Consider the following 26,657-nt stretch of genomic DNA (forward strand, 5'->3'; position numbering starts at 1 on the left):
CCCCTACCTCGACCTTAGTGAAAGGCAAGATCGACCTACTAAGTAATTTAGGGGGAAAAAAAAGCTCAGATTATACTTCTGATTTGAGGCCCTTTATTTGGGCTAATTGTATTTTAATTACATAAAATGCTTTTGTCAAACTTTCAAATTAATTTAACCAAGGAAACACTGTAACTAGCATGTCGAACAGGCCATAGTGGCATCGAGCTCATCCAGTAACACCTTGAATAAGTGGTGCTGAAGCGCTTTTGCTCAAATCAAGTTTATCAGTTTGACCACCAGTGTCATTACATGAGAAAAGTCTCAGACAAGGCCTGCTGATGAATCACACAGTGATAATCCAGGAAGTCGGAAAAATCAGGGTCATTATGGCATAGTGTTATAAAACCAACGTGCACACCGCACATTGCTGGGGCCCCGTCAGTAGTAATTGCCACCAGTTTATGAATGGGGATGTCATTTTTACGGACATTTTTTAAAAACTCATTGTAAATATTCTCACCTCTCATTCTGTCCTTTAAGTGCAAAAGAGTGAGCAAGTCCTCCTTTTTTGTAAAATCTTGGAAAGCCATTCTGACAAATACAACAAGCTGAGCTGTTTGCATTGCATCCAGGGATTCATCAAACTGTCGTGAACAATATTCACAGAGTGACAAGTCCTTTAACACTGTTTATCCTCATCCTCTGAACAGCATGTTTGCTGGGTCTTCAACCCCGAGTTCAGCTCCTCCACTTTCCTGGTACTGGTAAACTTACTGAGACACTAGTATAAGTTTCAGGGGTACGCAAGCTAACGACACCATTGTTTTTGTTTCCCATTTCTTGTATATTTGGGGAATGTTGGAATTTAAAGGGGGAGAAGTGTTGTAATGTGAACATTATAAAGATAAGTTAATATCAATTAGGATCATGGTAATATAGCAATACTCCCGCTATGGAAACTGCTTGTAAAGAGAGATTGTTTCCGGGATTGTGGTGTTTTTCTTCCGGTCTTTTCTGCCCGGTGCGCTTTAGTGAAAACCTCTGTATGCGAATATCGTTTTACCATCCTAGATAAAGTTCTTCCTTTTGAGCATGAAGTTTTCGAGTGGTTCTTTTTCAAAGTAGAAGTTACTACATATTTGCATCAAAAGGTTTATCAGGCATTTTTTTTCTGGATCTACTGGGAAAGTCTCAAAGATCGACTGGTCAATGGCGATCGACTGGTTGGCACCCACTACTGTACGCTGTATTGTGTACACTTCTGGTGACCATAGTGTAGGAAGGATGTATTCTCTACAGACAGGACTGAGGAGATTCATCAGGGTGTTGTCTGCCTTTAGTTATATGGGTATGCCAGTTTGTCTTCCCTGAAGTGAAGCAGGTTGAGATGGTGACCTGATGGCAGTTCATAAAATCATAAGGAGGCATAGATAGGGTAGGTAGTTAGAAGCTTTTTATTTATTTAGTGATGCAGTGTGGAACAGGCCTTCATGGCCCAACAAGCTGCACCAACTTGACCCTAACCTAATCACAGGACAATTAGCAATGACCAACTTACTACTGACTAGTACTTCCTTGGACTGTGGGAGGAAATCTGAGCACCCAGAGGAAACCCACTCACATTGGGCATCAAAAACAAGAAGGCTTAGGTGCAAGATGATAGTTATATAAAAGAGTTTTTGCTGTTTGGAACCCACAGCTAGGGAAAGTAGTGGAATCGTACATAATCACTACATTTAAGAGATATGCACTTATGTAGATAGGCACTTATATAAGCAAAGTGTAGAAGTTTACAAATCTAGTGCCGGCAAATAGGATTGGTGTAGATGGACCATAGAGTCCAATTCAATGCTGCACAACTCATAATCTATGACTGTTGAGGGCTCTTATTATTTTGAGGAATCATTACTGTTTTTCTTTTCTCCCACCCCTTTACAGCTATCTCTCAATTTCCAAGTGATCAGTTATGCCCCACTTTAAAAGCACCTGGGGGAATTGGAGGTTTTACGTATACACCATTACTTGATTTTTATTGTTCACATGGACCAGTGGGTGTGCTATTTTGGTGGGCAGGCAGTCGCTAAGTTACATAGAGGGTTCCCTTCCTATGAACTGTCCATAAACCAATTTCTTTGTGAGTTACAAATGTCTGGTTTGTTTTAAAGCTACTTGCATTGGATTGCTTTACATATACTTGCTATAATTCTTTCATTTCATTGAGTAATCAACCTAACCTTACCCGTAATGAAATGAATGGTTTCCTAACAAATTCCTGAGGGAAGGTTAGGGATATGGTTAGTGTGTTGTGGGATTGCTGTGTTGATGCCAGAAGCATGGTGACACTTCCAGGCGGCTCCCTGACCAATCCTTAGACTGTGTTTGTTGTTGATGCAAAACAATGCATCTCACTATGCTTCGATGTACTGTACATGTGACAGGAATAGCTACTTCGAGTGCCAGGCTTTAGATGTTTCAGAAAGGACAGGGATGGCGGCAAAAGAGGTGGGGGAGTGGCACTGCTGATCAGAGATAGTATCATGACTGCAGAAAAGGAGGAAGTCAAGGCATTGTCTACTGAGTGTGGGTGGAAGTTAGAAACAGGAAGGGGTCAATAACTCTGCTGGGTGTTTTTATAGAGCACCCAATAATAACAGGGATATCAAGGAGCAGATAGGGAGACATATTCTGGAATGGTGCAGTAATAACAGGGTTGTCATGATGGGGGATTTTAATTTCCCCAATATTGATTGGCATCTCCCTAGAGCGAGGGGTTTAGATGGGGTGGAGTTTGTTAGGTGTGTTCAAGAAGGCTTACAAAAGAGGTTGTACTTGATCTGGAATTGGGAAATAAACCTGGTCAGGTGTCAGGTGTCTCAGTGGGAGAGCATTTTGGAGATAGTGATCATAATTCTATCTCCTTTACAATAGCGTTGGAGAGGGATAGGTACAGACAAGTTAGGAAAACGTTTAGTTGGAGTAGGGGTAAATATGAAGCTATCATGCAGGAGATTGGGAGCAGGTGTTCTTGGGGAGATGTACGGGTACGGCGGAAATGTGGCAAATGTTCAGAGATATTTGCATGGCATTCTGCACAGGTATGTTATAATGAGTCGGGAATAGGATGGTAAAGTACAGGAATCGTGGTGTACAAAGGCAATTGAAAATCTAGTCAAGAAGAAAAGCTTACAAAAGGTTCAAAAACTAGCTAGAGGTCTAGAAAATTATAAGGCTAGCAGGAAGGAGCTTAAGAATGAAGTTAGGAGAGCCAGAGGGGCCATGAGAAGGCCTTGGCGGGCAGGATTAAGGAAAACCCCAAGGCATTCCATAAGTATATGAAGAGAAAAAGGATAAGACATGAGAGAATAGGACCAGTCAACTGACAGTGGAAAAGTGTGTATGGAATCGGAGGATTTAGCGGAGGTACTTAATGAATACCTTGCTTCAGAATTCACTACGGAAAAAGGACCTTGGCGATTGTAGGGATGACTTACAGCAGACTGAAAAGCTTCAGCATACAGACACTAAGAAAGAGCATGTGCTGGAACTTTTGGAAAGCTTTTGGATAAGTCACCAGAACCGGATGAGATATACCCCAGGCTCTGTGGAAGGTGGGAGAGGAGATTGCTGAGTCTCTGGCAGTTATCTTTGTATCATCATTGGGGGCAGGAGGTTCTGGAGGATTGGAGGGTTGCAGATGTTGATCCCTTATTCAAGAAAGGGAGTAGAGATAGCCCAGGAAATCGTAGACCAGTGAGTCTTACTTCAGTGGTTGGTAAGTTGATAGAGAAGATCCTGAAAGGCAGGATTTATGAACATTTGGAGATGCACAATATAATTAGGAATAGTTTGCATGGTTTTGTCAAAGGCAGGTCGTGCTTTACATGCCTGATTAAATTTTTTGAGGATATGACTAAACACATTGATGAAGGTAGAGCACTGGATGTAGTGTATATGGATTTCAGCAAGGCATTTGATAAGGTACTCCATGCAAAGCTTATTGAGAAAGTAAGGAGGCATGGGACCCAAGGATATATTGCTCTGTGGATCCAGAACTGGCTTGCACACAGAAGGCAAAGAGTGGCTGTAGACGGGTCATATTTTGCATGGAGGTTGATGATCAGTGTTGTGCCTCAGAGATCTTTTCTGGGATCCCTTCTCTTAGCGATTTTTATCGTTATTTTTATATATGACCCGGATGAGGAAGTGGAGGGATAGGTTAGTAAATTTGCTGATGACACAGAAGTTGGGAGTGTTGTGGATAGTGTGGAGGGCTGTCGGAGGTTACAGCGGGACATTGATAAGATGCAAAACTGGGCTGAGAAGTGGCAGATGGAGTTCAACCCAGTTAAGTGTGAAGTGATTCATTTTGGTAGGTCAAATATGATGGCAGAATATAGTATTAATGGTAAGACTCTTGGCAGCGTAGAGGATCAGAGAGATCTTGGAGTCCGAGTCCATAGGACACTCAAAGATGCTGCGCAGGTTGACTCTGTGTTAAGAAGGCATACGGTGTATTAGCCTTCATCAACTATGGGATTGAGTTCAAGAGCCGAGGGGTAACATTACAGCTATATAGGACCCTGGTCCGACCCCAGATTGGAATACTGTGCTCAGTTCTGGTCACCTCACTATGGGAAGGATGTGGAAACCATAGAAAGGATGCAGAAGAGATTTACATGGATGTGGCCTGGATTGGTGAGCATGTCTTATAAGAATAGGTTGAGTGAACTTGGCCTTTTCTCCTTGGAGCGACGGAGGATGAGCCTGATAGAAGTGTAAAAGATTTTGAGAGGCATTGATAGTGGCTTTTTCCCAGGATTGAAATGGCTAGCACAAGGGGACACAGTTTTAAGGTGCTTGGAGGCAGGAACAGAGGAGATGTCGGGGGGTAAGTTTTTTACGCTGAGAGTGGTGAATGCATGGAATAGGCTGCCAGCCATGGTGGTGGAGGCAGATACGATAGGTTCTTTTAAGAGTCTCCTGGATAGGTACATGGAGCTTAGAAAAACAGGGCTATGAATAACCCAAGGTAATTTCTAAAGTAAGTATATGTTCAGCACAGCATTGTGGGCCGAAGGGCCTGTATTGTGCTTAAGTTTTCTATATTTCTGTGAAAGACTTAATATATGAGGACTGTTTGATGGCTCTGGGTCTGTGGAGTTTAGAAGATTGAAGCATATTGAATATTCAAAGGCCTAGATAGAGTGGAGGTGGAGAGGATGATTCCTATAGTGGGGGGAGTCTAGGACCACAGGGCACAGCTTTAAAATCAAAGGACTTCCATTCAGAACAAAGATTAACATAGAACATAGAAAACTTACAGCAGAATACTGGCCCTTTGGCCCACAAAGCTGTGCCAAACGTGTCCTTACCTTAGAACTACCTAGGCTTACCTATAGCCATCTGTTTTTCTCAGCTCCATGTACCTATGAGGAGGAACTTCCTCAACCAGAGGACAGTGAATCTGTGGAATTCATTATCGCTGATGGCTGTGGAGGCCAGGTCATTGGATATATTTAAAATGGAGGTTGATGGGTTCTTTATTAGTCAGGGTGTCAAAAGTTATGGGGAGCAGGTAGACTAGAGCCGAAAGGGATAATAAATCAGCCACAATGGAATGATGGAGCAGACTCAGTGGGCTGAATGGCCTAATTCTGCTCTTATGTCTTATGGTCTTGCTTGGACAGAGAAGTAGCAGATAGATTAAGCTGGGCAATTGTGAGGTAATACATTTTGGAAGATCCAGCATAAAGGGGGAGTAGAGTTAAATGGCAGGATCCTTTACAGAGGGATTTTGGGTTAAGATACATGGTAGCTGCACAGGTTGATAGGGTGTTAGAGAAGGTATACAGCATACTTGCCTTCATTAGTCAAGGCATTGAGTTCAAGAGCCAGGAAGCTATAAAACTCTGGTTAGGCCACATTTAGAGTATTGCTGGCTGCTTCATAGGAAAGATGTGGAAGAGAGTGAAGAGGAGGTTTACCAGAATTCAGAATCCAGAACTCCTGGTTTGGAGTACATGCGTTATGAGGAGAGGTCGGACAAGCTCTACAGAGGCTAAAGAGAGGTCTAATAAACATTGATAAATTATGTGAGCCAATATCATCTTCTCAAATTTGAAATGTCTACTACTAGAGGGAATGTATTGGAATGGGAGAATATGAAGAAATGTGCAAAGCGATTTTTTTTTTGCACTGCCAAGAGTGTTGGTAAGGGCAGTTAGCATAGTATTTAACATAGCTTTAGAAAGGCATATGAATATACGGAGCAGGGAGTATATGGATTACTTAAGGATCATTTATTTAATTAATTGAGCACAAGTCATGGACTATTGGGCCTATCCTGTGCTATATTTACTTATTTTTTATTTTGAGATGCAGCATGGAAATGGGCTTTCTGTCCCTTTGTGCTGCCCAGCAATCCCCCACAACCATGACTTAACCCTAACCTAATCACAGGACAATTTATAATGATCAACTAACCTATTAACCAATACACCTGTGGAGCACGTGAGGAAGCTGGAGCACCCAGAGAAAACCGACACATTCCACAGGGAAGACATCCTTACGAGGATGCTCCAGCTGAACTCTGAACTCTGACACTGTGTAATAGTGTCGCACTAACTGCTACACGACTATAGCGCCTGTGACATCAGTTATATTCTATGCTCACCTTCACTCTAGAGATTGTAATGATTCAAGATTAGGAGCAGTCAGGAATGCTGTCTATTCCCTATAAAAGAAATATCATTCAGTAAATGCCTGTCATTAAAAAATTAAAGATTCACTTTATTTGTCACAGGCACATTGAAACACAGTGAAGTACTTTGTTTGCATCAAATCAATTTAGCCACGATTCTACTGGGCAGCTCACAAGTGTCACCACGTGTCGGTACTCATGCAATAAGACAAGTTCATGCTGCACTTGGAATAATTGTGAAGTATAGCACTCTGTATCAGAGTTGTGATGTTTCAGCAGTTTAGTGGAATGGAAACCAATATGCTGAGAGATTTCCCATCCCTGAGGACAGTTAACTGGAATGATAGCACACTGGTGTACAGGCAGGAAGATGTAGACCTTGGAAACCTCCATATTGACTCCGTGCTCCATGGAAGTCTCTTGGAAACTGGTCTGACATAGACAAGCAAAACCCCTGATTGAAATCTGTCATCATCTCTCAGACAATTAAATCAGTATTGCTCATTGTTGAATAACAACAGAAAGGAATAGCATGCTGAAAGTAGTTAGCATACAGAATTTATTCAGTAAGGGCCTTCAGTGTTCATTGACAAGTATGTAGCTTTGCATCAGAACTGAAATGTTTTCCAAAAAACATAACTGCCTGACTGGGTCTACAGCAGGAGGTGGGATAAAAGACCTCATTCTTGTCAACCTCGTCTGGCAGAGGCAACTATTCATAATAATCCTTGTGGAGGCAAAGTCATGTTTTAGTGCTGAACTCACCATCATGTTATGTGGCACTAAAACTATGCGAAATGGAATAGATACAGAACAGAGGTGGCAGCTCAGTGAAACTGCACCTAGGAATACATACATATTAATTAGCAAAAACAGCCATACCTTCAACTCACTTATTTCTTTGTTTTTCTACCTCTCCTCATTTAAAACCTGTCCTTGTGAAAAGTTATCTGTTCTTATATGCTTAGCTTTCAAATTTTGTTTGATAAAACTCCCCCAGATACACCTCAGGATACAACAGTTTCAGCCACCTGTTCCAGCCATATCTCTGCTATAGCCCCTTTGTAAGCTATTAGCGATAGTTGAATCTGTAATGGTGGCTTACTTTCCTCAATGCATTGCAAGCTGCTTGCATGTTTGACAGACACCTTTACTTATATATTTTTTTGTTTTTTTCTTTTCTCATAGTATTTCAACAAATTTTAATGCTGCTTCTGAAACATTTCATTTTGTGTTGTAATCTGCCTAGCTATCATTTTATCAGCTTCAGTGGATTTTATTTTAAATGTGCAAAATGTTGGATGCTGCAAAAGTGTGCATCCTCTGCCAGAAGGCTTTGTTTGCTTCCAACCAACGTTGTAGCTCTATTCTTTGACAGCCTTTGATTTTTAATGTCTCGTACCCTTTGCTATTTTTCACCCATTTGCCCTAGAGCCCATTCCTTATTCACTGACTTCCTTTAATTTCCTCTCCATTGTCTGTGTTCCCAGCTGAAGTTCCAATTTTGGATCCTGCATCAACTTTCATTGCTTCAACCTAATGAGTTCACATCCTTTTCTCGCTCACAATTTAGTTTAACCTTCTCTGGCCTTCTCCATTTATTCATTGCATCTCACTGGTCTATTGAAGTTATTTTCAATTTACCACCATGTCTTTCCGGTATTAATTAATTTGCTGCACCAATATTTTAGAATTTTAATAACTTAATGTTTGCAGGTGCTGCATTTATTTGTTGTTTCGAAGCTAACTGCTTACTTCATGCTGTACAGGCAGTCCGCAGGTTACGAACGAGTTCCGTTCCTGAGTCTGTCTTTAAGTCGGATTTGTACGTAAGTCAGAACAAGTACATTCGGTATTAGCATCAGTTAGTCGAACGTTTGTTCTAGTGTATAGTATATATTTTACCTTTCTATGCATATAAAACACTTACAAAACGTATGTATTCCTATAATTAAACCACTGCGTTGCTTAGCAATAATTGTAGTTTTTATCGGGGCAGGGCCTTTCACATGCTCCATTATTCTCACTTTATCCTTTAAAATTGTTCCGGTCATTGACCAACTGTAGCCTAACCTTTTCCAATGATCAATGATGTTTCACCTCTTTCCAAGCGCTTTATTATTTCCACTTTATTTTTAATCGTGATCGTTTTCCGTCAACGGAACAGAAACACTGCGGATGGTGGGTCCCGAGCTCCGCTGGGTCCTAAGGACTTACCACACTGAATTCCCCGGGTCCTAAAGTCCACCACACTGAGACATGTTAAATGGGACAAGTGGGGGCTATTCTGTAAAGGAATTTAAACAGGAGGTGTTTTTTTTTAACGAGGTCGAGTTGCAAGCTCGACATCAACCTGGTGCGCTTGGGAACGGCCTGTCACTGGATCGAACTCGGGAACCTCCGTTCTTGAGCCTGGCACTGATCTCACTGTGCCACCAGCCGACCGGAAAAGGTGGTTGGGGGGGGGGGGTGGTCAGGGTGAATCTTGCTAACTAAAATTTAAGCCAAATACAAAGTTACACATTCAACACAGTGTCAACGGCAACGACTTAAAATGGCGGAAGGTGTCACAATCCGACTTAAAATGGCGGACAGCGTTCTCCTTTCTCGGTTCGTAAGTCGGATTCAGACTACCTGAATCTGTATGTAGCCATTTTCTGTCATGTCAGAGAGTCGTTAATAGGATGCAGAGGTAACTTAATTTTGAAGTTCAAACCCGAAGACAGAGTATAGGGTGAATGGCAGAATTCTTAACAGCATGGTGGAACAGAGGGATCTTGGACTCCAAGTCCATGGATTCCGCATACTTGCTGCACATGTTGATAGGATGGTTAATAAGTCGTATGGTGGGTTGCCCTTGATTAGTCAGGGGATTGAGTTCTAGAAAACTCTGGCTAGGCCACACTCAACATAGAGTATATGTTCATTTCTTGTTGCCTCTTTACAGGAAGGAAGTGAAAGCTTTAAAGAGGATGCAGAGGAGATTTATCAGGATGATGGCTGGATTAGAGAGTCTGTCTTATGAGAAAAGTTGCACAAACTAGGGCTTTTCTCTTTGCAACAAAGGAGGATTAGAGGTGTATAAGCTGATAAGTGACATTGGAAGTAGGCAGTGCCTTTGGCCTGGGGTGGAAATAGCTAAACAAGAGGGCATAACTTTATGGTAAACACAAAGTACACTGCAGATGGTGTGGTCAAATCAACACGTACAACACGCTGGAGGAACTCAGCAGGTTGAGCAGCATCCGTGGAAATGAGCAGTCAATGTTTCAGGCCGAGACCCTTCATCAGGACTGAAGGAGGAGGGGGCAGGGGCCCTATAAAGAAGGTGGGGGGAGGTGGGAAGGAGAAGGCTGGTAGGTGCCAGGTGAAAACCAATCAGAGGAAAGATCAAGGGGTGGGGGAGGGTAAGCAGGGAGGGGATAGGCAGGAAAGGTGAAGAAGGAATGTAAGAGAAAAGCACTATGGGTAGTAGAAGAAGGCAGAATTATGAGAGGAGTGATAGGCAGCTGGAAGAGGAGGCAGAGTGAAAGTGGGATGGGGGAAGGGAGAGGGAGGGAATTAGCAGAAGTGGGAAAACTCGATGTTCATACCAAGGAGTTGGAGACTACCCAGACGGTATATGAGATGTTGTTCCTCCAACCTGAGTTTGGCCTCATCATGGCAGTACAGGAGGCCATGTATGGACATATCCGAATGGGAATGTGAAGCAGTGTTGAAGTGGGTGGCAACTGGGAGATCCTGTCTGTTGTGGCGGATGGAACGGAGGTGCTCAATGAAGGGGTCCCCCAATCTGCGTCGGGTCTCACCAATGTAGAGGAGGCTGCACCGGGAGCACCGGATGCAATAGATGACCCCAACAGACTCACAAGTGAAGTGTTGCCTCACCTGGAAGGACTGTTTGGGGCCCTGAATGGTGGTAAGAGAGGAGGTGTAGGGACAGGTATAGCACTTGCACCTGCAGGGATAAGTACCAGGTGGGAGATCTGTGGGGAGGGACATGTGGACCAGGCAGTTGTGGAGGGAACGATCCCTGCGAAAAGCAGACAGAGGTAGAGAGGGAAAGATGGGCTTAGTGGTGGGGTCCTGTCGAAGGTGGCAGAAGTTGCGGAGGATAATATGCTGGATCCGGAGGCTGGTAGGGTGGTAGGTGAGGACAAGGGGAACATGGTCCCTCTTGTGGTGACGGGAGGATGGGGTGAGGGCCGAAGTGTGGGAAATGGAGGAGATGCGGCTGAGGGCATCATTGATGACGGCAGAAGGAAGACCACGATTCTTAAAGAAAGAGGACATTTGAGATGTCCTGGAACGGAAAGCTTCATCCTGGGAGCAGATGCGGTGGAGATGGAGGAACTGGGAATAGGGAATAGCATTTTTACATTTGGCAGGGTGGGAAGAGGTATAGTTGAGGTAATTATGAGTGTCATTGGGTTTATAGATGTCAGTGGACAGTCTGTCTCCAGAGATGGAGACCGAGAGATCGAGAAAGGGGAGAGAAGTGTCCGAGATGGACCAAGTGAATTTGAGGGCTTGGTGAAAGTTAGAGACAAAGTCGATGAAATTGACGAGCTCATCATGGGTGCAGGAAGCAGCACCAATGTAGTCGTCAATGAAGCGAAGGAAAAGTTGGGGAGCAGTACCAGTATAGATAACTTTATGGTGATTGGAGGAAAATATTGGGGAGCAGATGTTAGAAATAGGTTTTGTACAGAGAAAGTGATGGATGTGTGACTTGTTCTGCCGGGGTGATGGTAGAGGCAGATACACTAGGGGCGTTTAAGAAACCCTTAGATAGGCATATGGATCATATGAATGATAGAGAAATGGAGGGCTGTGTTGGAGGGAAGGACTGAATAAGGATAAAAGGTCAACATACCAGTGTGGACCAAAGGGTCTGTACCATGCTATAATGTTTTATTTTCTGTGTCAGTGACTTGATACACATGTAGTGTTTGCTTTATGTAGATTGAGCCCTTTGTTCCAATGGTAAAGTATTGAGAAAATTCTTTTTTTTTTCTGTAATTTATACTAACAGTTTATTCTGTTCATTGTTTAATGCCATTGCTTTGCTTTGAAATATTAGTTTATTGCATAATATAGTACCTGTCTCCCTATGCACAGGTTTTAAGGCATAAATTAAACTTAAACTTCCACTTGGCAAATTGAAGAGAAATATTGACACAATGGCAAGAGACAGCACATGGCAATCAGAAATCATATTAAGGATGTGAAAGATAAAAGTAGTCAAATAAAAGATTTGTACATCATTTTACAGAATGCATATCTGTTTTAAAAATGCTTGAATGAAACCATGCCTGTTTATGCAAAGATGCGAATGTTTATTCGGTGTGTGTATACGTTTGGATGCCTAATCAAATTCCAACATTTTATTGCTGTTAGTGTGAGAAGATCATATCTGAAGAGTTGAGAGCAGTTCCTCTGCACTACTGTCCAGAACTTGTGGAGGCTTGTGCAGATCTTATTAATGAAGAATGGAAGAGGAGCAAAGCATCTCGGATTCATTCACTCCAGAAGTCCTCCAATAGTTTCCCAGTTTGCCTTGTTTTGAAAAAAATTCCAAATGAAATTGGAAACACAAATAGTGAAAACAGAAGCCAATTGGTTGGCCACAGCAGGCTCTCACGTGTAATTGGTAAATCCACTGGCTTGTTTGTGGAGACAGTTGTTGTTGCTAAGGAACTTCGGGGCAAGGGTTATGGAAGAAAATTAATGGAAGCCACTGAAGCCTATGCTAAGAACCGAGGGTTCAAAACTCTGTATCTCACTACTCACGATAAGCAAGACTTTTATTCCCACTTGGGTTATGTACTTACTGAACCAGTGCAGAATGCAGGGTCTATGACCACATTCATGAACATGGAATTTCTAAAAAAGCTTTCTCTTCCATCAGTTTCAACACCAATTAATTCCCATTTGTTCTTACCACCTGGTCCATCTCCACAAGTACCATTTCCTACCCCACAACTACGTACTCCTCCTGTTTCTGAACCTGCTCAAAAACATAGACAAAATCATTCTTCATCTTCTCAATCATTCAGACCTTCCCAGTCTCATGTATCAGTGACTCTTCCATCATCTTTTACTGCTCTGTCTTCACAGTCTGGACAGCTTCAGATTCCTGTGCCCTGTTCCTCAAGCATTTCCCAGTTAGATGAGTGTGTTCCTATACCTCCCCCACCTCCTCTCCCACCACCATTACCAAGTGCACGTCCAGGTCCTCCCTCGCTAACTATGTCACAGTTTCATGCGCAGACCCATTCTTGCAACTCATCCCCTGTGCCACCCACTCTTCCCATTTCACAAATGTCCCAGTTGCATAGTCTTTCGACTCTCCACCTTCAACTTGCCCCACCTCCTGCAGATTCTGTAGTGACGTTCCCCACACCACCACCCTTGCCTAGTGCTTCAGAAACTTTAACAAACTTAGCCCAAAATTCACCTGAACTTTCAAAAGAGAATGAGAAAGTCACACAAAACCCATTGGAGACCCCTTACCAATGTATTAAAGGCCTTCCTGTCTTCTGGATGAAAAAAGACATATAACTTAATCAAATCCGATCCAAATGCTTGAAAGAATATATTTGAATGTTGTCTTCAACTAACTGATACCAAATGAAGTAAAATAGAAAATATTCCAAAAGAACCACATTGAGATCTGGTTGTAAGTGCTTTTAATGAATAAGAAGCTGTTTAACTTGGTATTTCTGACCAGGAACTATGTATAGTAGAATTGGTGCAGATTGTTACAAATGTAAAAGTGAGATTCTTAGTATGAGAGAAGTTTTATGAGATTGTATTAGAATTAACAGTAGTGTTCTTACATGGTTGAGCTAAAGAACAGAAATTAATACTTTTATACATGTGAAATTGACTATTAACTTCTGAGAACTTTAAAATATGTTGCCCAAATTATTTTTCTGTGTAATAATGTACTCATTAATTTCACTGCTTGAAATAAACTATGCGCAAAAATGGTAGCTTTTAAATATTCATAGTGATTTGCAGAATGCAGGGTGACTTGGACAGGTTGGGGAGTGAGCAAATGTATGGCAGATGCAGTTTAATGTGGATAAATGTGAGGTTATCCACTTTGGTGGCAAGAACAGGAAGGCAGATTACTATCTAAATGGAGTCAAGTTAGGAAAAGGGGAAGCACAATGAGATCTAGGTGTTCTTGTACATCAGTCAATGAAAGCAAGCATGCAGGTACAGCAGGCAGTAAAGAGAGCTAATGGCATGCTGGCCTTTATAACAAAGAGGAATTGAGTATAGGAGTAAAGAGGTCCTTCTGCAGCTGTACAGGGCCCTGGTGATATCCCACCTGGAGTATTGTGTGCAGTTTTGGTCTCCAAATTTGAGGAAGGACATTCTTGCTATTGAGGGAGTGCAGTGTAGGTTCACAAGATTAATTCCTGGAATGGCAGGACTGTCATATGTTGAAAGATTGGAGCAACTGGGCTTGTATACACTGGAATTTAGAAGGATGAGAGGGGATCTGATTGAAACATATAAGATTATTAAGGGATTGGACACGCTGGAGGCAGGAAGCATGTTCCCGCTGATGGCTGAGTCCAGAACTAGAGGCCACAGTTTAAGAATAAGGGTTAGGCCATTTAGAACTGAGATGCGGGAAAACTTTTTCACCCAGAGAGTGGTGGATATGTGGAATGCTCTGCCCCAGAAGGCAGTGGAGGCCAAGTCTCTGGATGCATTCAAGAGAGAGTTAGATAGAGCTCTTATAGATAGTGGGGTCAAGGGATATAGGCCGGGTACTGATTGTGTATGATCAGCCATGATCACAGTGAATGGTGGTGCTGGCTAGAAGGGCCGAATGGCCTACTCCTGCACCTATTGTCTATTGTCTATTTTACTTTCTGTATTTCTTATTCTGGCATTTATTTTCTTCAATTAGCTCTAAATGGCAACAATCACCAGAACAAAAACACAAATGCAAAAAGTAAAATAAAAGAGCTATCTAGAGTGCCTTTGCTCTTGGACTATTTGTTGCAAATTATGTTAATCACCAGGGCAAATCATGCTGCATTACTGAAATGTGAGATATGAAGTATCGTGTGTGAAAATTTTATGGAGATATTAAACAGATATCACATTAAAACAAATGAAGAGTGGGAATATAGTATACTTAAAATTCTTGGATAAGAACAGATTCTGAAATAAAATTAGCATGACTAAAGGTAGTTGTCATAAATTATGGACTTTTGAATTAAGTCAGCAAGGGGATAGAGGTCTGTTGTGGCAATTTTAGTAATCCTTTCTAAATGTTCCAAATCTACCAAGATACTGGAATGCAGCCAATGAGAGAAGTTATTTTATATAGTACTGTGCAAAAGTCTTAGACACTTATATATAGCTAGGGTGCCTAAAACTTTTGCACAGTACTGTAGTAATTTTATGTATAGAATTTAATGACATCTGTGAGTGACGATAAAGCTGGTTCTGATATGGGTCTTTAATGTGGAGAGAGGGAAGGGAGAGGGGAATCATGGTTAGAAAAAGGGGAAGGGAGAGGGGAGGGAGCAGGAAGCACCAGAGAGACATTCTGTAACTATCAATAAACCAATTGCTTGGTATCAAATGACATTGCCTTGTGTCTCAGGGCTGGGTGTGTCATTTCCCGCCCCGGCATTCCTCCTCTGCCAACTGTCCCACACCCCTCCTGCGTCACTCTACCATTGTCATTCCTAATATCCTTTGCTCCTGCCAGATTTACAAACTTGCTCCACTTGACAGTACTGTGCAAAGATCTTTAGCATCATAGCTGCATATATGTGCCTAAGACTTTTGCACAGTATTATATATAGATTCTGGTTAATTGGGCCATCGTAAGCAGCTGCTTATTTGGGACAACACTTAAGGAACAGAAACTAATAATGAAATAGCTAGGATTTTCTTTGCTTAATTAGGACAAGAGACTGTTGCTAAATAGTTTCTAAGTGGTGTTATCTGCATGCAATTGTACGGCAGTTAGAAACTACACTGTACTTATAGCGATCAGTTTTTAAATAGCACCAGTTACATGCATTTTTGTTCAAATAGCAGCGATTTTTGTCGATGATCATTAGTGATAAACAGTAATACAATTTAGATCTGTTCTGCTCACTTTGTTTCAAGCACTCAGGCTTAGAGATACAAGAAAAGGCTGGGAGTAAAAATGGAACAATTTCACTACTTCAACAAGTTAGCAACTATTAAGAATTTGAAGGTATCATCTTGAATGTTACAATGAAAATGAAGATTTGGAGGATGCAATTGTCGAAAGCATTATATGTAGGCAGTTCACTATCTGCTCTAGTTTGCTGATTTTGTTCATTTACAGTCAATCAAAAGAACATGTGAGCATATACTGAATGAATCTTTATGTCGATAACTATTAGGATTTAACACATAGTTTTATAGTACTGTAGTAGTTTTGGTAGTGATGCAATTTGTTCTGTATTTAATTTAAATACATAATATGTAACTCAGTTGAACAGTAGTTCATCTTAAATTGTTTTCATACAACTTCAGTTAACTGGTGCAGCTGCATTTTAATTGGGCCAAACTGTGCTAGTCCTGATGTGTTCCAATTAACTGGAATCCTATATATCTACATATGTAACTTGCTGATTTAACATCATTGATGACAAACTTAGTATCCATATTGAAGATAAAAGTAGTAATAGGATTGCAAGATGGATGAAGAACATTCAGCAAGGTAAGCAACTAAAAATCTTTAAAATACTTGGTAGATTGGCAACATCTATGGAGGAAGAAAGTTGATGGCATAGAGTATGTAGTCACTGTCAAATTGAACACTCAGTGCTAATCTCCAAACTAAGTCTGAAGTTGCCTTAGAAGGAGTCAAAATCAGATCCTCAGCAGAAAGGCCCTATATGATGATTGACCCAAAAATGGAAAACAAACATCATTTGGAGCATCTTGGACCAATCTCTGTCCATAAGATAAAGGTAACTAAAAGACAAGTCTTCCTTCTAATTAGTCTGAAATGAGAAGTAAGAACAACTTGTGTCTCCTTTGCAATCTTTTAATACTTCGAAAATTTTACACTTCCGAAAATGTTTTGTATAACTTACAATATAATGTTGTTCCAGAAACTTAAACAACCTTTTAAAAATTGTTAAAGTTCAAAAAAAGCAAACTATTGGAAAGTTCAGTTTGGTGAAAAGACTGAAAAACTTCACTTGAATCATGTCATGAAATGAATGAATAGCTTGCAAAAAGCCATGAATACACACATATACACACACACACACACTTACTTACTTACTTGCAGGAAAAAAAGTCTGTGAACCCTTAGCAGTTACCTGATTTTCTGCCTTAGTTACTCAAAATGTGATCTGATCTTCATCAAAGTCACAGTAATAGAAAAACACAGTTTAAAATAATAACAAATAAGCTATTATACCTTTTCTCAATACTGAGTACACCATTCTGTCTAGGTTCAAATAAGTATATAACCTCTGGGGTAATGCCTTCTACAGAAGCTATTTGGAGTCAGTTATTTCAATCAATGGGATCAAATTGAAGGTGTGGGTTGTAGTGGTGCCCTGCCCTATAAAAAGGTCAGGTCAGGTTACTGACAGAACCTACTCATCTGAGAAAGATCTGTTTATGTGTACCATGCTTTGATCAAAACAACTTTCAAAGAACCTTAGAAGAATTGTAGAGATGCATGAAACTGGAAAAAGCTACAAAGACCTGAGTGTTTATCAGCCCACAGTTAGAGAAATTACCTACAAATGGAGTGTGTGTCCTGGAAAGAGCACAACATGCAATGCTGAAGGAGGTGAAAAAGAACCCAAAGGTAACAGCGAAAGACCTGCAGAAATCTCTAAAAGTTGCTAAAGTCTCCGTTTGTGTGTCTATTATAAGAAAAGCACTGAATGAGAATGGTGTTTAGGGACTTACCTTATAGCATTAATAGTAAGATCATATACATATATACATATACAGTGCACAAGTTCCAGATGGAGTTGCAGAAGTCTTCAACAAGGAGATTGGAAGTCACATATGCACTATTTGCAGGTAAGGCAATGAGTTACCCACCTGGAGAATGAAGAGTTTAAACTGCATTCAAAATGAGAGAAGAGAGCACACACCGTTTAGGTGGGCAAACTGAATAGAGTTAATACTTCATTGCACTACAACATGCCACGTTCTATAAACAATAGGTGCAGAAGCAGACCATTTGGCCCTTTGAGCCTGCACCGCTATTCTGAGATCATAGCTGATCATCTACTATCAATATCTGGTTCCTGCCTTGTCCCCATATCCCTTGATTCCCCTATCCATAAGATATCTATCTAGCTCCTTCTTGAAAGCATCCAGAGAATTGGCCTCCACTGCCTTCCGAGGCAGTGCATTCCAGACTCCCACAACTCTCTGGGAGAAGAAGTTTTTCCTTAACTCTGTCCTAAATGACCTACCCCTTATTCTCAAACCATACCCTCTGGTACTGGGCTCTCCCAGCATCTGAAACATATTTCCTGCCTCTATCTTGTCCAATGTTTTGTCCAAACTTTATCTTGGGAACAGCAGAATCTCAGTGGACCAAACTGCCATCTCTAATCATGGACATATGAAATGAAAGAAAAAAGAAAATGTGAGGCATGATCTATCAGCTATCCATTTCTGAAATTTGCCATTAAATCTAAATTTAAAATACAGAAAAGCAAAGTGACATTTTCCAAAAGTCTTTGTGTTGGCACATTAAGCTCAGAACACATATTCCTTTCTCCTCTAAGATATGAAGTTAGATACATTTCTTCCCTATCCATTTTAAAACATCAAAGTCCTTTGTAGCATCAAATTTCTCTGAATCCCTCATTCACACATAGCTGTCTCTATAGATCTCTATGGATTGTAATTTGAAGAATCTTACAGCTCTAAGATAATATCAGTGAAAGAACTGCCCCCAAATGTTCTGCTCTTCTCTCAGAGGGCAATGAATCTCTCGAATTCTCTGCTCCAGGGACAATGGAGGCTGAATCCTTAGATGTATTTTAAGGAGTGTCATAGATAAATATCTGAAAGATGAAGAATTAAGGATCATGGGGAACTGGCAGAGAAGAAGAAGAGGCCAGCAGAGATGAGCTATGATCCTATTGAAAGACAGGGCAGCTCGAGGGTCTGATGGCCTACTCCTGATCCTACCTTGTGTCAGGTTTTTCCCTCAAGACTTCATCCACAGTATGCCTCACACTACCCCACGTGATACATGGTTTCAGGGTAAACAGGGTGTTGATGTCATCTACCACTCTTAAGAGGCTGCAGCTGCTGACATCTGGAGCAAACCACAAACTGCTGGAGGAAGTCAGCAGTCAGGCTCTCCCAGAGGGAGAGGGAAATGAATAGTCAATGCTTTGGATCAGGAACCTTCTCCATCTTCAGGCCTCAATGGCTCTACCAACTGTGTACTAATATTTGTGAAATATAGGCCAACATTGCTAGCTGAAGTCCTCCTTGGGTTGAAATAGGGGATCTCAGTAGCCGCTGCTGTTCCATGTAAACCCATTTGTAATGGAGGTCATTATAGAATATACTTTAGCAAGTTGAACCCATGGAAAGCATCCAGCCCAGATGGGGTAGCTGGCCAAGAACTAAAGATCTGTGCTGATCAATTGGCTGCAATGTTCACTGATAAAACTTCTCACTTTGACAGTCTGAAGTACCCAACTGCTTCAAGCAGGCTCCAATTATACTGGAGCCTAAGAGGAATGTAATAATCTGCCTCACTGACTATCATCCAGCACCACTTACATTAATAGTGAATGAAACGTTTGGAGAGGTTGGTAATGAAATGTATCAAGTCCTGTCTGAGAAGCAACTTGGATCTGCTCCAATTTGCCTACCAGCACAACAGGTCTACAGCATATGCCATTTCATTGGCTCTTCACTCAACCCTGAAACAACTGGACAGCAAAGATGCTGTAGGAGCCACGTATCTATTGTCTGTTTGCATATCCTCACTTTGGAATTAAGGTAATTTGTTATGTAGGTGGTGGTAAAAACATAACTGTATATAATCACCTATTCACCTGCATGGTGGCAGAGAGGGAGAGCACATATTGTTTATCACTCATTCTTGTTTGAATTTGATCCACTTACACTCATCTTGGTTTTACATGAATTATGGAAGAGTCAAATGATCTTATTGTTGGTTTGCGATAAAGGATAAGACACACTTCTTCAACTTGGAATTCAGTTGGAAGCATGTCATACAGTCTGATACTCCATCACTTAGCCTGTCAGTGACTATGGTTTGTTTTCAAGAGGTCACCAAATTTTATTTTTATACCAAACACCAGTTTACGGCAAAGTCATCAGCGTGGACTATTTTGCAAAGCATTTCACGTTCTGGATGAAGAGGATTGCTTGGACCTGTTGGTGGAAAAAGAATTCCAATATAAAGGAATGCAAAGAAAGGCTAGCCAGTTATTTGAAATAACTACCATCGCAATACTGAGAAGGCACGTTGGCAACATGAACAGCTGAAGCAGTAGGACTTCCTTTGGCTTTGTGTTGATTCATGCTGTGCATGTGTGGTTGAACAAAATTGAGTGGTCAATGCTACCTGTCCATTGGGGACCTTTAATTGATTATGTTGTGTTTGCCAGATGGTTTGTCGTTCTGTTTTTATTGAACTGCTCAAACCCCTGGTTTGTTGTGTGGCTCAAGAAGTTTGTGAGTGCTGAAATATTGTCCCGGTTGCTGATATTTGTATTGAATGTTGCTTGATTGATGTACTGTGGGTGTGTAAATAGTTTGTTTTGTTGCTTGTGTTGACTTAACAGAATACCACTGGTGTGTTTTGTAAATGTGCTGTGGTTGAACAAAGTTAATTCTGAATTGCATAATATGGAGAAAGCAACAAGTGTATCAAATAATGGGACTGGCATCAGTAGCTCTGAAATGGAGGCTGGCAAGAAAGAAGTTAATCTTACTACCACAGCTTTGGTGAATAAAATTGAAAGTCTTCAAAAGGGGCATAAAACAAATGTGAACAAAATTAAATGAGAAATAAGGAAAATGCCTCAAAGTTGCAATAGCAATTTGAGAACTTGATTAATCTTTATGAAGCTGCCACTAAGCTATATCACACAGTGATTCCTTTATTTCCCAAGCATGAACAGGAAAAACAAACTGAATGGTTCACAAGCATTGATAAATAGAGTAGTGCTTTCAGAAGATATATAACAATGGTCAGCTTGAACATTTCACATTGATTGTCGTGCTCAAGCTCATACTGTTGCAATAAATGAAGACCTGCCTCACCTTCCAACAGATGATGTTTCATAAGTCCTAATGCATCTTATGACTCTGGATATAACAGATGACATAAAACCAAGTGACAAAAGCAGAAGGACTAGCTAACAGAGCTCTGCTGCAGAAAGAAAATTTTCTCTATTATCTACCTCTCCACACACATTAAAACTGAATATAGTTTAGCTGCATTAGTGGCACATCAATGATTACTGAAGGACAAACATGCGCTGGAAGAGCAAGAGGAACAGCTATGGAAAAGGAAGGAATAGCTTGATTTGGAGAGAGAAACTGTTCCTACATTGAAAAGGTAAAAAGAAAAACAAAAATACCCAGTGTCAGTGTTGATTTATTTGTTCCTCAAGTGTCTGGGAAACATGAAAAAAACCCCCAAGAGGTAGTTCAGGGTGCTAACTCAGCCCGCACTAATGAGGCACTCTGAACCCATGTATATCCAACTGCTCAAAGTGCTGATGGGAATATTCACCTACAGCATGCAAACAGTCTTGTAGAAGGAATACAGTGGAGAGATTTGGGTCATATTTACCTGTCTAGCTATACAAGTTGTCTACATTGAAATGGCATTTTCATTAGACACACGTTCCTTAGCAAGACGAGGACAGGTTTGTGAACTGTGCTCTGATAACGTGACAAACTTTGTTGGAGCTGAGTGAGAGTTGAGAGAAGCCATTGAGAAGTGAAACCATTTGCAGATCAGTGAAGTCCTTCTGAAAGGAATTAAGTGGATTTTTAACCCCCCCCCCCCAAGTTGGCTCACATCATGAGAGAACGTGGGAGAGATTAATCAGGTCTGTGCAAAAGGTCCTCAATTCCACCATGACCATACAGAACCCTGACAAAAATGGATTTTACACAGTCCTTTGCAAAGCAGAGGTTATTATCAATGGCTGGCTAATTACCAAGGCATCCTCTGATCCCAATGACTTGAAAGCACTAACATCCAACAATCTGCTGCTTCTGAAGACCTGTCCATCCTTTCCAGCGGGAGAGTTCTTTTTTGCATTCATGCTTTTTGCAGATAGAAGCAGATCCAAATCCTGTCAAACTTGTTTTGGAAATAGTGGGTCAAGGTTGTACTTGCCACAGTTACAGGAATATCAGAAATGGTCAGGTATAAAGTGTAATTTCCTCCCAAGAGACATTGTGCTTATAGTTGATGACTCAGTGCCTTGCAACTTATGGATCAGGGGAGAGTCATTCAAGCCTTTTTCAGGCAGAAGAGGATTTCTGCAGCAGGTGCACGTCAAGACAAAGACCAACTGTCTGAACATACCTATAACCAAAATTTGAGAAGCTACAGCTCTAGAAACTTCACTTACTTTGGTTATTTGGCTTTATGACATTGACTTGACTTGCTGAATTCACAGTGAGTGGTGGTAAAGACCACTCAGTACTGGGCTAAGTGCTGGTAACCTGTGGCCTAGATGACTGTTACTTGACTTACTTTCTTTCTTTTTACAATATTTTTATTCAGAAGAAAAAAAACAAGATTTACAGAGTGCAACACATAGATACATCTCAACATAACTTGTGTACATTCATATATTGTGATAAAATTGATCAAAATGTTATAGCAGCATAACACATAAAGGTATACCACTCTGTAATCAAAAATTTAAAGATAAGTCATACATCATAAAAGAAATTTTTTATATAAAAAAGTCAACCCCCTACCAACTACCAAAGAAAAAAGCTGATGGATGATAATGGATAATTAGAAAAAAAACATTCACTTAAGAAGAGAAGATAAAAATATACATAAAAGTCTGTGCACTGTTAAACTTTATAAAAAGATTGTTTCGAATTTAAGACTGAGCACCGGATCTTTTCTAAATTTATATAAGACATAATATCACGTAGCCATTGAAGATGTGTAGGAGGAGTAGACTCCTTCCATTTAAGCAAGATTGCTCTTCTTGCTAAAAGTGAGGTTAAAAACTAAAACCTGTAGGTTAGGAGTATTTAAAGTTATATCTTCAAATGCAATAATACCAAACAAGGCAGTAAGGGGACTTGGGTCAAATTGGACCCTAAAAAGTTGTGAGAAAGTATGAAATACTTCCTGCCAAAACTTTTCAATTGTAGGGCAAAACCAAAACATGAATTAAAGAGGCATCAGCAGAGTTGCATTTATTACAAAGTGGAGAAACATTCGGGTAAAAACTGGACAGCTTCTGTTTAGAAATGTAAGCTCTATGAACCACTTTAAATTGTAGAAGAGAATGACGAGCACAGAAAGATGATACATTAACCCATTTAAGAATTTTATTCCATCCATCATCAGAAATCTGACAATTTAGGTCATCCTCCCAAGCTTTTTTTATTTTATCTAAAAAGTTTTGTCTAGAATCAATCAACAAGTTATAGATACTGGTAAAAGAACCATTAACAAAAGGTTTTAAATTTAAAAGATAATCCACTAAATTTTTATCAGGACCTATAGGAAAAGTAGCTAATTGGAAATGTAGAAAATCTCTAATTTGAAGGTATATGTAAAAATGTATTTTTGGGAGTGCAAATTTATTTGACAATTGGTCAAATGAAGAAAGAGATCCTGAGATAAACAGGTCCCAAAAACACTTAATACCTAGTTCATCCCAATCTTTAAAGACTTTGTCAGTCATGGAAGGGATAAAAAAAAGTGATTAAGGAGAATGGGAGATGATAATGAAAAATTCGCTAAACCAAAAAATTTTCTAAATTGAGACCAGATCCTTAAAGTTTGCTTAACAATTATGTTATCTGTTGTTTTATTTGCTGAAAGAGTATGATCCAAGAAGAGAGACAATAGAGGAATTTTTTACAGAATTAACTTCTAAGGAGACCCATGATGGGCAACCTTTACGATAAATATAATAGGACCAGAAAGTAATATTCCTTATATTGGCAGCCCAACAGTAAAACCTAAAATTGGGTAGGGCTAGTCCACCCATCTCTTTATTTCTTTGTAAGTAAACTTTACTTAAACGAGCTTGTTTATTATTCCAAATATAAGAGGTTAAAATTGAATCTAAAGAATCAAAGTACGTCTTAGGAATAAAAATAGTTAAGGCCTGAAAAAGATATAAAAATTTAGGAAGAATCTTCATTTTAATCAAATTAATTCGGCCAATTAGGGATAAAGAAAGAGGGGACCATTTAGAAAGTGTCTTTTTCACATAATTCAATAAGGGGCTTAAGTTTTCTTTAAATAAATTCTTGGAAGTTTTTAGTAATTATTACACCTAGATATGTAAATTGACTTGTAACAACTTTGAACGGAAATTTGGCATTTGATGATATTAGGTCATTTAAAGGAAATAGCTCACTTTTATGTAGGTTCAGCTTATATCCTGAAAACGAACTAAACTGGGAAATTAAAGAAAGAGCCAAAGGTAAATAAGTTTCAGTGTTAGAGAAAAAAAGTAAAATATCATCAGCATATAATGAAATTTTATGAGACATACCTTCCCTTGGTATACCAGAAACGTCCTTAGATTCTCGAAGTGCTATTGCTAAGGGTTCTATAGCTGAAGCAAAAAGTAGAGGATAAGAGGACACTTGTCTAGTTCCCCGCTGTAATTTAAAGGGCTTAGAAATTTGGGAGTTAGTAATAACCTGAGCGGTAGGAGACAAGTAGATTAATTTAACCCAACGAATAAAATTAGACCCAAAATTAAACTTTTCTAAGGTCTTAAAAAGATAATTCCACTCAATCCTATCAAAGGCTTTTTCTGCATCTAAGAATAATATACACACTTTTTTTTTGGATGGTGAATATATCACATTCAATAACTGACGTATATTAAAATGTGAGTAATGATTTTTAATAAATCCTGTCTGGTCATGTGATATAATAAATGGTAGAATATTTTCAAGTCTTCGAGCTAAGATTTTGGATAAAATTTTTGCACCAACATTTAATAAAGAAATCGGTCTGTATGAAGAACATTCAGCTGGATTTTTATTTTTTTTTTAAGAATAAGAGAAATAAAAGCTTCATAAAAAGATTGAGGGAGTTTACCTGATTTAAATGACTCTGATAAAACAGAGGATAAATAAGGTGTAAGTAACATAGTGAAAGTTTTATAAAACTCCCCAGGAAAGCCATCAGGTCCTGGGGTCTTACCACAATGTAAAGCACGTATAGCCTCAGCCACTTCTTCATTGGAAATAGGCTGATCTAACTGTGTCAGACTATCAGCAGACAATGTAGGAATGTTGATATTACTGAAAAAAGCATTCATATAGGTATCATCTGAAGAAGAGTCAGACTGATACAACTTAAGGTAAAAGTCTTTAAATATGTTGTTAATTTCAGAATGGTCAGATGTCTTAGTTCGATTATCTTTAAAAATTTCTGTGATTTGACGATTAACTGTAAAAGATCTTAAGTGATCGGCTAATAAACTACTAGTTCTATCCCCGTGAATGTAAAATTGAGTTTTATCTCTCAACAGCCATCATTCAATTGGGTAAGTCAGCAGAAGATTATGCTTGGATTGGATTTCAATACACTTATTATATATACTTGGATCTAGAGATAGGGCATACTTTCGATCAAGAGCTTTTAATATCGCTGCTAGGTCAAACCTTTCTTTGTCAGCTTTTTTCTTTATATAGGTAGAGTAAGAGATAATTTCTCCATGAATATATGCTTTAAAAGTATCCCAGACTATATTACCAGCAGTATCTCCTTTAAAATTTTCTTTAAAGAAAAAAGTAATACGGTTTTCCAAAAACTTTAGAAAATTTTTATCAGATAACAATGATAAGTTAAAACGCCAACTTCTATTTGGTACAGATTAAACAGGTAATCTTAAAGCCAGGAGCACAGGTGGATGATCAGACAAAGCAATCTCCTTATAATCACAGGATCGTATCAGTGGAAGCAAGTTTCTATCTATAAAAAAAAATCAGAGTATATATGATGAACCTGACAGAAACATGAATATTCCTTTTCTTGGGGGTGTAAAATACTCCACACGTCAAGAATACCACTTTGAGATAAAAAAAAAAGATTTGAAAAGTAGGACTGATTTATTAGTGAAAGGGGTTTTACTTGAAGAGCGATCTAATATAGGATCAAGCCAAAAATTAAAATCTCCACCCATCACTAAGGAATACCGATTCAAATCGAAAGGAAAGAGAAAAGACATTCAAAGAACAAGGAGTCATCTGTATTTGGAGCGGATACATTCGCAAATACAATTAGTTTATTCCCAAGACTACCCGAAACAGTAACAAAGCGCCCATTTGTATCAGAAATTACATTATGTTGAATAAAGGATACATTCTGATCAAACAGGATAGAGTCGCCTCTCGAGCTAGATTGAGAGGGTGAGTGAAAATGTATACCCTTCCATCCTTTGAAGGAACGTGAAATATCATCTTTACGAATATAGGTTTCTTGGAGAAAGATTATATGAGTTTTAAGTTTCCAGATATAAGAGAAAATCTTATTTTGTTTAACAGGGTTATTTAGACCTTTCACATTAAAACTGAGTATATTAATAAAAGAATCCATCAAGTATCCTTTAGTAATGTATAAAAGGTAATCACAGACATGTAGATAGTGAATAAATAAAACAGTAAAAACATCCAATCAGCTTTATAGAAGAACCCATTCCCCCCAAAGAGAGAAATCAGCCAAGGGAGGCTGAAGACTAAT

General features: G+C 39.7%; 2 protein-coding genes across 7 annotated transcripts in view; one reads left to right on the plus strand and one right to left on the minus strand.

Annotated features, from left to right (window-relative positions):
- The window catches only part of LOC132378081 (hyaluronidase-like), a 108,948-nt gene that overhangs the window by 22,263 nt on the left and 60,028 nt on the right, over positions 1 to 26,657 (minus strand). The gene's annotated exons all lie outside the window — the stretch shown is intronic.
- The window catches only part of LOC132378080 (hyaluronidase-like), an 82,269-nt gene that overhangs the window by 6,975 nt on the left and 48,637 nt on the right, over positions 1 to 26,657 (plus strand). The window contains exons 3-4 of one of the 6 annotated variants that reach the window (XM_059944810.1): positions 8,452 to 8,511; positions 12,083 to 16,165. The exons of 3 other annotated variants lie outside the window; for them this stretch is intronic. In XM_059944810.1, coding sequence (XP_059800793.1) covers positions 8,452 to 8,511; positions 12,083 to 13,246 — 1,224 coding nt within the window. In that variant the 3' untranslated portion in view covers positions 13,247 to 16,165. Of the gene's footprint in view, positions 1 to 8,451; positions 8,512 to 12,082; positions 16,166 to 26,657 lie in introns of those variants that run through there. 2 more of the 6 variants (XM_059944811.1, XM_059944813.1) reach the window with 2 other exon arrangements.

This window comes from Hypanus sabinus, chromosome 19 (genome assembly GCF_030144855.1).
Source record: "Hypanus sabinus isolate sHypSab1 chromosome 19, sHypSab1.hap1, whole genome shotgun sequence".
Lineage (NCBI taxonomy): Eukaryota > Metazoa > Chordata > Chondrichthyes > Myliobatiformes > Dasyatidae > Hypanus > Hypanus sabinus.